Source organism: Microtus pennsylvanicus, chromosome 16 (assembly GCF_037038515.1).
Source record: "Microtus pennsylvanicus isolate mMicPen1 chromosome 16, mMicPen1.hap1, whole genome shotgun sequence".
Classification (NCBI taxonomy): Eukaryota; Metazoa; Chordata; class Mammalia; order Rodentia; family Cricetidae; genus Microtus; species Microtus pennsylvanicus.
In genome coordinates, this window is record NC_134594.1 from 27,799,195 (window position 1) to 27,813,473 (window position 14,279).

General features: G+C 43.8%; 1 protein-coding gene across 8 annotated transcripts in view; it reads left to right on the forward strand.

The window, feature by feature from the left end:
* Positions 1-14,279, forward strand: part of Dclk1 (doublecortin like kinase 1) — a 279,872-nt gene that overhangs the window by 251,600 nt on the left and 13,993 nt on the right. For 4 of the 8 annotated variants that reach the window (XM_075951090.1, XM_075951092.1, XM_075951094.1 and 1 more), the window contains 2 exons: positions 7,059-7,172; positions 12,048-12,121. In XM_075951090.1, the coding sequence (XP_075807205.1) occupies positions 7,059-7,172; positions 12,048-12,121 (188 nt within the window). The remainder of the gene's footprint in view (positions 1-7,058; positions 7,173-12,047; positions 12,122-14,279) is intronic. The other 4 variants (XM_075951091.1, XM_075951089.1, XM_075951095.1 and 1 more) reach the window with 1 other exon arrangement.

Here is a 14,279-nt window from a genome sequence, read left to right on the forward strand (position 1 = left end):
TAGGGCTGACCAGTGGGGCTGTTTTTCTCTCAGATCTTTAGGCAAGCTTTATTTATTAAAATACAAATGAAACATCACTATGCTCTCCGATACTGTAATTTTATTAATTTACATTTTTCTCCATTATTTAACTGAGCTCAGTGGTGAATAAGATGCAAAGACACCGAAGCGTGAAGCTCCGCAGAGTCTCACGCAGGTCTGAAGCTTGGCTTTGCCCTTCCAGGTTCTGGTTTCTTTGCTCTGTCACTGTGTCTGAGCACGCAGGCTTCTCAGAGCCCCCACGTGATTGTGGTGCCAGGGCAGCTTTCAGTCTCTGTTCTAACGGAAAGATGGGTTTAAGGAAGTCAAGCTAGGTCTAGAGCCAAGCTGAGACTTCTTGTTTCTTTCTAGCCTTTAAATTTAATCTTGCTTTCTTTATCTTACCTAATTATTCCTTTGGAAAGATAGTGCTGAGCCATGACGCTCAAAAAAAAAAAAAAAAAGCAAGGAAGGAAGAAAGGAAAGAAGGAAGGAACGTAAGGAAGGAACGGAAGGATGGAAAGGAAGGACGGAAGGAGGGAAGGCAGGAAGGAAGGAAGAGAGGAAGAAAGAAAAGAAGAAAAAGAGCAAGGGAGAGAAGAAGAAGGAAGCCTAGATGGTGTCTTAAGCCAGCCCATGTGCCCATGCACACAAGAGTACAGATACACGCCCCTTATTGTGCCGGTGGGATGGGTGATAAGTGAATGAACTCCAGCGACATTGTAATTAAATGTAAAACTACTTATCTATATTCATATATTGCAAATGATGACATGAAAAGTTGCTTCCATTTGGGCATTTTCTTTCCTTATACGAAGCGCAGTGTGAAGTACAGGCTCAGGGAAAGCTGAAGGCTGGAAGTACCTGGCAGGGGCAGTGTGAGGCTGGGGCTGTTAACGAGAACAGTGGGGGCAGTGCCCTGGGAGGTAGAGGGAATGTAGAACATGCTGATGAACTGGGCATTATTTTAAGCTAAATCGGAATATCCTCATAGTAAACTATTCAAGGCTGCCCTGCTTCTCATAAATCTACAGGTATTTTTAATAATAGAGTCTGGCAATAAATGGACTGGAAACCAGATCCCTGAATCAAACCCAAAAAGCCATGGGGGAAGGCAGCTTTTCTAACGCATGACCCCGGCATGCCTCCCCAGGAAAGCAGAATCCACCCTACCGAGTGACTTCACATCCGAGCCCCCCCCATCTCCGCTCACCACAGCTCTTCCTAAGCAGTCCTGAGAGAATGCAGACCAGGAGGTTAGCTCTCCGGCGGACAGCTGGGAGAGTTCATTTTCCATTTTGCAAACTAATTTTGTTCTTGTCAGTTGCGATGTCCTGCCAAGTGGTGGATGGGAGTTTCTAAATCACAAACCGCTAGCCTTAAACCACAGCCAGCCTGAGTCCAACTTCAGCGACGGCTCCCAGACCAGAGCGTATGGTAATAATACTATAGCTATTTGTAAAATACTGCCAGGTTTGTCACATCTAGAAAATTCATAGCACATTTTTGGCACATAATCTATTCTAAGTAATAGTGATAAAGATGTATATATAAAAATACATGTTTTTAAGTGAGTCCTATTTATTGCATTGATGCAAGGCAGAAAGTTAGCTAACTCCCGCCATCAATCTGTACGGCTGAAGTATACATCAGAGCCCTGAAAATCCAATTGTTTATGTCTTTTAATTCTGTTATGCTCAAAGCCTTCAAAATGTATCAAGAAATGCTACAGTCTATTGTTTGCAATGTATGTGTGTGTATGAGCTTGTGGGGTAAGCATGTGTGAGTGTGTGTGTGTGTGTGTGTATGAACATGTGAGTATGTTTATATGTGTGTGAGCTTGTGTTTTAAAGTGTGAATGTATTGTGAGTGGTGTGTGCGTGTGTGTGTGTGTGCTTGTGACCTCCTATAGTTGAGTCACCTTATTTAATTGCAGAAATGTTTAAAATTTATTAAATCCAAGATATTGCTGATGCCCCATGAGAGTCATCTGGTCCATCCCCCTGTCTCCATGTCAACTGGTGGGATAGTCCCATGGAAGCTCAAACCTTCACTGGAATTTAAGGCCGCAAGCTTAAATTTCCAGCCCTCAGAAACTCAGAAGAGTCACTGAGAGATCTGACAGGAGACTCAGGCCAGAGTCAGGGTGGAAAATGAGGAGGAAGTCAAAGGCAGGATGGTGGAAGCAAAGCTTTTCCTCAAGAACCTGCTTGGGAGAGGCTGGTGAAGGGAAATGGGCAAAGGTGCCAGCCCAGGGGCGGGATGGGTCTGTCTAGACAGTGAGTAATGGCTGTACCTACTGAATCTCTCTTGTCTTTCTCGTTTGCACTGAAGCTATTAACACAACCTGCATCAGTAAGGTCCACACCCTCAGGAATGCACTGCTTCCCTTTCATGCAAGGTCAGCCAGGCCCTGCTGGTACTACCCAGTCTGTCCTACAACCCCAGAGCCCTGGCCCTATTAGATGAGTTTTCCATGTCATAGATGAAAGGATGCCTCGTCCTCATTTGACAGAGAAGTTTCTAACAATGTCCTGGAAGAGCGTTCCCCTGCCGTGCTCACCTCCGTTCTCAATAGCCTCTAAATTCTCCCCAGGCTCCACTAAAACCTGTCTAGGTATCCTCTGGTTCCTTCTGCCCCAACCAAACTCACTGCTGACCTCACGGCTACTTGCTGAATAGTTGCACTTAGCTAACTTGGAGTCTAAGACTTTATGAGAGTGGATGTCCTCCTGAGGGAGTGTGCTTTAGTAGAAAGACATGGTTCACTTTTGACTTAACCTTGAGCAAAGGATGTCACCTCTATGAGCCTCAGTTTGTCCATCTTCAAATGGGATTGATAATGATTATTGTGGGTGCTTGTGGGTGCTAGTCTAAGGATAAAGGGAATTAGGTATGTGTTGTTAGCGTAGGGCCACCAATAATTAGCTCTTTAGCTCTTCCTTTCCCTTCTTCTGCCTGCCTTTTCCTGGCAGCGTACCTCCCCTCCTCTTAAACACAGACCTTGTTTGTTCTGTTCTAGCCTCAGCTTAGCTGGGAGAAAGACATGGTCCTTGCCTTCCTTTTGCTTCCACACTTGTTCCTTCCTGCTTGCTCTCAGCTCTCTTCTCTCCTCTAACTTATCCTAAGACTACAGTCGGACTCAAGTTTCTTTGACCTAAATTTGCTTCCCCAGCATAGTTTCCCATCCTATTTCATAGTCAAAAGGTCATCATCAATCTCTTTCCCTGAGTGTCCTGAAACTACACGTAGTAGTAGACATGGGTAGCATCTATCTGCAACATTCCCAGTGGAGTGCAACGGGACCCACTATGCATCTCGGTATGAGAGGGGTCCCTTTAATTCAAGAAGAACCCCCAACTGAGCCAGAGACATAATTCTAACATTGGTAAGACTTTCCATTTCATTCCATGCCTCGTGAAATATGTAAAAAATTAACTTAGATTCCAAGGGTGGTTGACTGTCTTAAATGGCAGGTACCATTTCATAATACAACATCAGGGGTGGCATTTATATACACCCTGAATTTGCCCCACATTTAAAAGTCTGGGCCACATATTTGTTATCACCATCTAGCTGCCTGGAGAGCCACAAACTAGATAGTGGACACGTAGGGGTCTGAGGAGGAGGCTACTCATCGCCCACATGTGTTACATTACATCAGTCTTTTTAAAAAGCATTGCTGGGGGCTGGAGAGATGGCTCAGTGGCTAAGAGCACTTTCTGCTCCTGCAGAGGACCTGGGTTCAGTTCCCAGCATCCACTTGGCGGCTAACAACCATTTGCTGTTCCATTTCCAGTTCCTGGGATATCTGATGCCGCCTTCTGGCCTCCATAGGTACTGCACACATGTGGTGCACATAAATACACACATAAAAAATACATAGAGTCAAAATAGATCTTTAACAAAACAGAAGCATAGCTTTTTGCCCATTTTTAACAGAAATATATATCAATTATTGATTTTTATTGAGCTCTACATTTTTCTTTTCCCTTCCCTGCCTCTCCCCTTCCCCCTTCAAACCTCCCCAAAGGTCCCCATGCTCCCAATTTACTCAGGAGATCTTGCCTTTTCTACTTCCCATGTAGATTAAATCCATGTATGTCTCTCTTAGAGTCCTCATTGTTGTCTAGGTTCTCTGGGATTGTGATTTGTAGGCTGGTTTTCTTTGATTTATGTTAAAAACCACTTATGAGTGAGTACATATGATAATTGTCTTTATGGATCTGGGTTACCTCACTCCATCCATTTGCCTGCAAATTTCAAGATGTCATTATTTTCTTCTACTGTGTAGTACTCCATTGTGTAACTGTACCACTTTTTCCTTATCCATTCTTTGGTCAAGGGGCATTTAGGTTGTTTCCAGGTTCTGTGAACATAGTTGAGCACATGTCCTTGTGGCACATAGTTGAGCATCCTTTGGATATATACCCAAAAGTTGTATTACTGGGTCTTGAGGAAGGTTGTTTTCTAATTTTCTGGGAAATTGTCACCCTGATATCCAAAGGAGTTATACCAGCCTGCATTCCCACCAGCAATGCAGAAGTGTTCCCTTTTCCCCACAACCTCTCCAGCATAAGTTGTCATCAGTGGTTTTAATCTTGGCCATTCTTATAGATGTAAGATGAAATCTCAGAGTTGTTTTGATTTGCATTTCTCTGATGACTAAGGTTGTTGAACATTTCCTTAAGTGTCTTCAGCCATTTTAGATTCTTCTGTTGAGAATTCTCTGTTTAGGACTGTACTCCATTTTTTTTATTGAATTATTTGTTCTTTTGCTGACCAATTTCTTGAGTTCTTTGTATATTTTGGAGATCAGACCTCTGTCTGATGTGGGGTTAGTGAAGATCTTTTCCCATTCTGTAAGCTGTGGTTTTGTCTTGTTGACCGTGTCCTTGGTTTCAGGAGGTCCCATTGCTTTTGTTCAATTTAAAAATATAATTCTACTGGTTTTGAACAGCCTTCTCCTGCTCTCTCTGTTTCATCTGCCATTATTCTTCCAAATAAATTCTTACCTTAAGATATCATGATTGGTGGGCAATAGCTTAACCACTTTGACACACTGTGCATCAAAGTACCATATCACTTTCTCTCCTTGCTGCCTGTCAGCGTTATTGCCACCTTTAAGATCAGGGTCAAATCCTTCCCCCATGAACAGCTTTCTAAGCCTGTTCACAGTGGGGCACTATGTTCTCATTCCTCTCACCAGCACTGGGTTTTCCCACCAAGCTTTGGAACTAGCTGCCCCATAACTACTCGTTTTTTAACTTGTTGACTTCTTTCATAATTTGGTGTAGCATGTGCTCGCTCTCTCCCCATTAGCACGCAGGTGTCCAGTGGGTAGAGGTCATTCCTTTCTCCCACAGCCTGGCGTCCCTAATCTAACCCTCAGGATAGTAGGTGTTTCACCCATCCTTGTTTCTGTAAGTTCCCCAAGTGCCGTCCCACCTCCGCATTTATTTCTGGCTTGTTCTGTAAAATGGGAACATCCTTCCCTCTGCACTGTTGGAAACGCTTCTGCCAGAACGTGTTCCAAAAAATCCTAGACATATTAGTTAATTCCTTCTTCTGACCATTAACCCATGTGTTCATCAGAGCATGAATACCTACTGTGCACAGGTCGGAGAACCAAGGCCTTGCATTAGTGATTGTAGAAAACATGGAATAGGCGGTACAACATGGTACAACATGGTAATAATGGACAGGTGGATGCATAGATAGTAGTAGTAGATCATGGACAGATATAATATGGTAGACTAATAAGATAGCTTGATACCAGAAAATACAAGTATATGAGCAAACTGACAAAATTAAAGGCATTGGGGACTTAACAAAAAGCCATTGGAATGAACTGTGTTTAAGTGAGGAGAATGTCTTATAACAGGTTATTTGGACTTAAGTCTTCAAGAAAAGGAGAGACCAGAGTCCCAAAGAACAGGATCCATTCGTATTATCTCTTGCTATCATTTCCTACACCAACTAGCGAAATCTTGGTTCCCGTCTAGACGTGTGGCTAATATCCGCTAGGTAAACGAATGACCAGTGCTAAACGAGGAGCAGAGCCTGCGTGCTGTATGCAGAGAGCAGTTCCTTCATCAAGAGCGCGTGTGGGGCTTGGGGAACAGCAGATTAGGAATGTTATGTAAAGTGCTGAAGGGGGAAGGAAAAAACTAGGGACTGGAAACGAGCATCTCTCCCAGGGTTGGGTTTTACCAGACAGTGAGACACACCCTATTGCCCCTCCATCCATCTATTCCATAATTATTTACTAAATGTGCGACATATGCCCAGGCACTGTGCTCAGACCTGGGGATCCAACCACCAGCAAAATACAGCCCCACCATTCAAGGATCACGCGGCCTTTCGTCGTGAGCCAGTAAGTGACGCGCACTGACAGCCCTGCTCACTGTTGGCCTGGGATAGTGGTGTGTTCAGCGGAGAGCAGAAGCCTTAGCTGATAGGAGCGTTAGCAGGGGCTGCGTCCTTGTGAGGACAGAGTCAGAACAGCAGCTGACATGAAGGCAGTCGGGAGGATTTAAAGCTTAGGGAAGAACTGTCTGTCTAGAGGGCTGTCTGGGATTTTAAGATGACTAATTGATATCTATGGGGGAGAAATACGTTTATTTATGGCCACATATGCGACCAGGTCTGCCTATCTCCTTAGCTTCAGATCTGAATCCTGGCTATGAGGGAGAGGAGGATGTGCTGAGTCTGGAAGTTTTGAGTTGGCCATATTAACTTTTCCTTGAACATACGTCCATGGGGCGGAGGTTGAAATAGATTTTATTAGAAACCGAAGTCAGAATATGTTGGCTTTGGAGTCAAACCTCCGAGGGTCTGATGGTGTAGGGCCAGCAACTAAAACACAGACAGAAAGGAAGACAGTGGCGGGGTCTTTTAATGCCAGCCTCAAGAGAAAGCCTTGGCTGATTGGTCCCTGAGATCCTGACCTGAGATTCAGACTGCGACCTCACTTCCGTGTATCTCATTTCTCCTTTTATGTTTTTTTCCCTTTGTTTCTCGCTCTTTTTATCCTCCAGGATGACGGTCTCCCAGAAAATGAGCATCAGCTGTCAGTAGCTGGCAAGATCAAGAAGCATTTCAACACGGGCCCCAAGCCGAATAGCACGGCAGCCGGAGTTTCCGTCGTAGCAGTAAGCATCTGAAATACCTAACCACCCCTGCCTTTTCAAAGCAGCCCCACCCGAGAGACAGGCATTCCTTGCGAGATTCCTCCCGGAGACAGCATAGTGGGTCATTTCTTCAGACAGCAGGGGAGGTGGTGTGTGTGTGTGCAGTGTCTCCCTGAGTGCCTCATTATCCCACACCTTCAGGGGATCTGGCAGCCTATATTAATTTCATGATTTATTTTTTTTTAAGGAAAAAAAAACCCTCTCCCCAAACTGGACTCTGTGCCAGTGTAAACTTCTTGGCTCTCAGGTAAAGCCTTCAGTGTCCTTTAGCTAAGAACTGCAAGGGAAGGAGAGCTGGGAGGGAGACAGCGGAGCAGAGTCCTGAGCAGCATAGACATTTGTACTAAATCTAGGGCAAAGGCGAAGCAGCAGAAAGCAAACACAGTGATTCTCAGGGAGACTGAATTGTGGGCAATACCCAGTGACATCACAAGGTCTTGCTCCTTAGGAATTTGTTAAGTTGACATTTTTTATCATGTGCCCTTTTATCTGATGAGTTTGCACTGGATTTTTGCCCCCTGTTCTACACATGCAGGGATACATTATACGTAATCTGATAGCCTCTCTAACAAAGATTAAATTGGTCCGAGAAATACGAAAACCTCAGACTTCCCGGTGTCAAATTCTGGAGTGCATATATCCACATCTCAGATCACTTGAGTTTTTCACAGTTTCCTCTTTAGCCAGACTACGTCCATTTTAGCGGCACACTCCCCGTGAGAGTCACTCGGGCTGTGCCCCATTTCTCAGCCAAGAATTTAGGGTGACGGCGAGGCTTGGGAGAGTATTCATGCTGTGGACAGCCCGACTGCTCAGCTCATGAGCAGGGTTCCTGGTTAGTCCTCTTTGTGGGTATTGCAGCGTTCTGCTTTTCTTTTCGGTTTTGAACTTGCTAGAGTGCCAAAGCTAAGACTCGAGTAGGGACTGCTTTGAGAGTTACCTGTGTGAAGGGACTTCCTGACTCTGCAGATGGCACAAAGACAAGCTAGCTCCTGTTCCCATCTCACAGTCCTCCAGGGACAGCGTGGGTGACGACAGATGGCTGTCCGTGGAACGTAAACCCTGCTGGATGTTCCTCGGCAACGCTGAGGTTTTACACGCTCAAGCTGTTCTTTTTGCCTCTCTTTATCTCTTTCCAAAAAACTCAGTGGAAAAAAAAATCAGCTGTCCTCTGTATTTTCCAGTGTTTGTCACCAGCTAACATCCACGCTAGGAGTTTTTGCAAGCTACTATCTCTTGGGGTTGCGCATTGAGACCAAAACTCTGTTTTCGTGGGTCTGGCTGTTCTGAAAGATTTGGCTCCAGTGGGCCACCATTTTGGACTGGATGGCCAGCACCCTGTCCACAAGAACAATTGTTTCTCTGCTCCTGCTCAGGGCTCCTTGCTGTTAAAGAGACATCTTTCCCACCTGGGTCATTTGTTTCTGGTTTTCTTTTTTTTTTTTCCTCCATAATTTCATTTTAATCGGTCTTTGGTTGAGTTTACTTTGGCTGTTTAGTAATGGATTGTTTAAAATATTCGGTGAGTCCTGTAATCACTGTGGACAGAAACGTCTGTGCGATTTTCCAGTTAGCAAACACTACATCTTTGAGGGCAAGTTCTATTTTCATCAGACACTGATAAACTCTGAAACCAAATATTTATGAATTTATTAAATTATGAATTTGCTAAAACGCCATCAAAATATCTCCACAGAGTACCAGTTGTCACTGGTATTTTTTTTTCCCCTAAGAATCACGACTACACCATTTTGAATGAAATTGTTTGCTTTTGCTTTGTCTTGTTATTGGGCTTTGGTTTTTGTTTTGGCTGCTGTAGTTTGGTTTCACTTTTCTTTTTGAGACAAGGTCTCACCTGTGCACCTTGCTGACCTAGAACTCATTATGTAGCCCAGGTCGGCTTCAACCAAACTTGAAACAGCCCTCGTATCTCAGCCTCCGGTGGTGTGAGGCTCTGTGCCCAGCATGAATGCTGCTGTGACAGAGAGGTCTCCGTTTATCACTAACATATTTGCCATGGCAACCAAGCCACGATAGAAATATGCGTTACAGCGTACTAACTTGGAGTGACACGTGAATTGGACGCACATTGAAGATGCCTTAGCCACTGCACGGCACTACACTCAGGAATATTTTGCATGTCAACCACTGTCATTCAAATTTCAAGCATCAAAAAGATATCAATGCCGGTGTCGAAAGACACTCACATGCCTTCTCCAGGATGCTTTTCCCACATCAGCATCTCTGCCTTCTGCAGAGACTCCTGGGCCTGCATAGGGGAGAGCTGGGAACTAGAAGATGTCCACTCGGCCTGCCTTGCTTTTAGCTTTCAGAATAGCACTGGAAAATTCCATACACTTGTTTCTCAAAGACTAAGTATTTGTAGCAGTTCTATCACGAGATTAAATAATATTAGTATTAAATAGTATGCCCTCCCAAACTCTGTGTATGACCACAAAGCAATAATCCATGGTGAGCAGGACTTCCGGGGGAGGTGAACTAAATATCTTTTATGAATGGTGTAGTCTATGAAGATCACTTGACAAATTCATAATTCTGGTTTTAACCTCCTCGTGATAAGAACTTCTCCAGTGATGATTTCTGTTTGATAAATTAACTGAAAAACCAGTTTCCTTGGAGTTATTTTCCCCTGAGCATATATGTGCTCCCAGGAGGCTACGAAACACATGCATTTTACTTTAGATTGTCTTTGTCTTGCATAGTCCTCTTCTTTTTTAATTATATGCACTCCTGGAATTTTTTTTTTAATTAGATTGGGGTGTTTGTGGACTTTTTTTCTTTCTTTGCTCTTTCTGGAAACAGCCAGTCATGCCATTGGTCTTTACATAGGACTTGCCTTCCCTTAGCCAGACATCCACCTGGCACCGAGCAACACTGACTCTACAGGAGTCTATGACACGCTTCTTTTCTTGGGTGACAAAAGAGACACAGACTGTCACCAAGCACGCCCCGTTCACAGGTGCCATCTTTGACATGAGTCTAGCTTAGCACGCGTGCACGGTCTGAGCCACTCTGGCTTGTCCGCGTTGCTGCTTTTTCTGCCCTGTTTCTCGTTCCATGCATTACTGAGAGCAAGGGAAGGGTCAAATGATGACTTCATGTGAAGGCTGCACAAGCATCCCCAATTGGCTAGGAATGTAATTACCAACTGGAGATCTTAGGGGTCATGGGGCCCTTCTGAAAGAATGGAAAATGACCTAGTGTTGTTGAAGCAGGCAGTGTGGTCAGGGGGAGGAGCCACGCTGTCCATAAACCGAGGTATTTTGCCCCTGAGAAAGGTTCTATTGTCCTGCCATCTTTCATATGAGCCGGACGAGTTTAAAAAAAAAATAGGGAAACAAAAGGTTATTAAAATGCAATTTATAGACATGAAATGGAATTAGAAATGACATTTTAATGGTGGACTCCCTGAGAGCTGAGAGGGGGAGGGAAGCATGATTAGATTTGCCCGGCTTGATGAAGAACCCAACTAAGATGACAGTTCCAATTTTCCCCCCATTTGTTGCTGTTTATTGTTTTAGTTGATAATTTTCCTAATGCTTTAACATTGTCCTTTTGAATTTTGTTCATGCAAATAGAGCGTTTCGGTCTAATTGAACAAATCCATACTAATCAGTTAATATGAGATGCTGGGAAGCTTGGCTCAGTAGCCCTGGTGCCCTGCTCTATGACACTTTGCCTGTAGATGGCAGTAGAGAACTAGTTCCTTGCCACCCTCTTTGTGGCCTAAAATAGAGACCACACAACCAGCTCCTAGAGAGCAAGCGAGCTACATTTTTTTCTAAAAAAAAAAATTAAAAAAATAAGATGAAATAATTTTGAAGATTCAAATCTCACATTGCTTTCTCTGAACATGCATACAGCCTAGTTTCCAATCAGAACACCCAATCTTCAAGAGTGGTTTTTAGGTTAAATGCCTGGTACCCTGGCACGTTTTTGAAATGCCTTTTGTGAATTACAAGTAGAAGCTGTCAGGAGCATCGAATCAGTGAGCTACTTGAAAGGACTCCAGAGTCTCTGTTTCCAAAGCAAGGTGCATCTTGAGTGGGCAGAACAGGGGCACAGGCAAGCAGCAGGACTATTTATTGTTTTCCAGATTTGGGCCCTGAGGATTTTATTCCCAGGTGCCAAACGCTGACATATTATTCCGTGGTATTGGGAACTTACCTGGTATTGTACTTACTTTGCCTTTTGTTAATGCTAAGCACTTAATGTTCAGAGAAAGCTATTTTTCATCTGATTTAATTTTCCCAGAGAAACTGGTCCTATCACATCCCTTTAGTACAGGAATATAACTAAGAATAGCTATATTTTTGAAGATCAACTCTCTCTTAACTCTAAATGTCTGTGATGTGTCCACTTTTCAACCCTCATCTTTTCCTCTTTTACTTCCTAGTTATAATGCTGGGAGTTCAAGCCTTCTGGGTGTTGTCGGGGAGGGGGTCCAATCTGCGTGCTCACAGTGACTAAATGCTGGTTTCAGTTTAACTGTAAAGCATTTTCTATTGTTGAAACAGAAGAGGCGTTCATAGCTTTCCAAAGTGAAGACATTCTTTAATGGATATTCAGAAACGTGTCTGACAGACTAGCTCTATGCTAACAAATTGACATCCAAGATACTCGGAAGGGATTTGTGTTCTGTTCTGTTTTTATTTTATTTTCAATGTGCAGATCGCATTGTTAGCTAGCTGCTCCGCAGGAGAGGCCTCATCCCTGTGTGTGCGTACGTATGTAGTTGATGAAGAGCTTGGACTGGAGTCTTAATTCTTGAGCACAATGTTGATCCACTGAGTTGCCCCATTTCTCTCTGCTCAGCTGGACCACGGGTTTACCATCAAGAGATCAGGGTCTTTGGACTACTACCAGCAACCAGGAATGTATTGGATAAGGTATGAGATGGTGCAGCTCAACAGTCAGTGTTTCCATGGCAACGTGCTGGCAGTCTCCATTTTACCAGTTCCTTCAGTGGATAAACATGTTTTTGATTTGTTCCCCAGTCCATATGCTGCTTTATTGGTTTCATTTGAATCTTGATTGAGATGCCACGCCCCCTCATTCCTTTTTTTCACCCATTATTCACACTGACATTTGCCAGCTTTCTTTCCATCGCACATGCTCAGTATCGATCTCCCCCCCACCCCCCCGTACGGTTAAAAGGACAGTATATCCCATGCTGACGCCAAAGCATTTGCCTGATGTTGCTGATTGCAGCAGTGATGTTTCCAGAGCTCCTCTGTCCTGTGATAAACAGAACAACAGAAGCACCTTGGTGTGTGTGCTCTATATAAGCATATACTGTCATTTTAAAGTCATCCAGCCCAACCTTAACCTTAGAGGACGGAACAATGCATTTACACCTTAGCAGTAGAAATGCCTCCAAGTCCAGCGGGCTACAGAATGCATTGTGTGTGTTGGTAAGCTTGTGTTTTCAAATTCTCCACCTTTTCGTTCTGTTTTCGTTTGACCGTTTTCTTCCTCCCTCTCTCCCCAAAATCCCCTCTATGTACTAGCTACTGCATGAATTTACTTCTGATATTTTGTGATTGTCAGATTCTTTAGTTGGCTTATCTGCTTGAGCAAGGGGGTCTATGGGAAGTATTGATGTGTTTAACCAGCTTATGAATTCTATCCCATCGTTCCCCATTCCAGCCAATGGCCCTGGCACCTCCTGCAAGGGGCATTGTGTGTATTGCTCTAGAGTTATTCACAAGCAAGATGACTTTTGGTGCTTTGAGAAATGAACTCTGAGAAGTTCTAGCGAACTTCTCTTCACATTAATGTCTCCAAAATGATTTCCAGGTAAAAGCTCCCTGGTGTAGCACTTGCCGAGAAAAGCCCCCAAATTTGGCATTTATTCTCCTCAAATAATGGAGCCTGTTGGCAGCAGCAGTATCTGCCTAACATTGTCTCTTGGCTCAGACTGCCAAGTTTTACCAAAATAAGTTTATACTCATCTGTGGATAGATACATATACACTTTATAGATAATATGCATAAGTTTGCCCTATGATTATTGCTCCTAATTATTTTTTTATAATTAGGGTCGCAGAACAAAGGGCTTAGAAAACCAGAATAGGGCACACTCAGACAAATAGTCAAAAATGCAGTAAGGTCATGATCACTTCTAGATCTGCTTACCATAGAACAACCCTCAGCCACAGTAAGACTTCTACGCGATTTTTTCCAAAGAAGGCCTAAGGGAAGGGTCCCACAGTCAGTGCTTCATTTACCTAAGTAAATTAGCTTTGGGGGAGGGGAGTTCATTACGATTTGCCTGCACACAGACCCAGCTTTCGACTTTTTAACACTGAAGATAATATGGGCGGGTACACCGTTTCACAAAAGCTAGTCTTACCAGTATGTTCCACACACTGCGCAGGCTCCTGAAACAACTTGTGTATTAGGCACAGAAGATCCCCAGCACCCTTCCCGGCCCTTCCCAGAGGATGCCTTTGTCCCAGGGGTAAAGACTCACTGAAAAGTCTACCTGTGCTAATTAGTCTTGCCCCTTTCATAGTCTATGTAAATTGAATCGTACCATGCTGCGGCCTTTCTTAGCCTATGTCTCCTGTCCTGAGGCATATCAGCCGGACGTAGAATTGATAGACAGTGGAAAACAGGCATTGAGTGTGTCTAATTATATCTATACTTGTTTGTGTTTAAAAAAAGAAAAACTGGCATCCTAAAATCCACCTAATTTCAGAAAAAGAAGGAGAAATCTTGAGGAATTACAAAACTCCCGTCGAATTAAGGATAGGCGCGGTGTGTCAAGCAAACATAACAATTAATACGTGTGACCCAGTATTAAAAAGACTAACTACAAGCTAGCGATGGCTCCCCTCGGCAGACAGAATGACACATCCCTGAATAATGGGCAGGAGCAGATGGGAGATAATCTCTTTTTTCTTCCGCACATAAACTGCTCTGTTTTCCAGCTGGGGGCAGTAACAGCAATGTTTATAGTTAACCGCGGCACTAAACAGCGCACACAGTATGTAAAGCTAAACTGGAGACGTGACACTGAAGTCTCATTGCTATCTACGCTTAA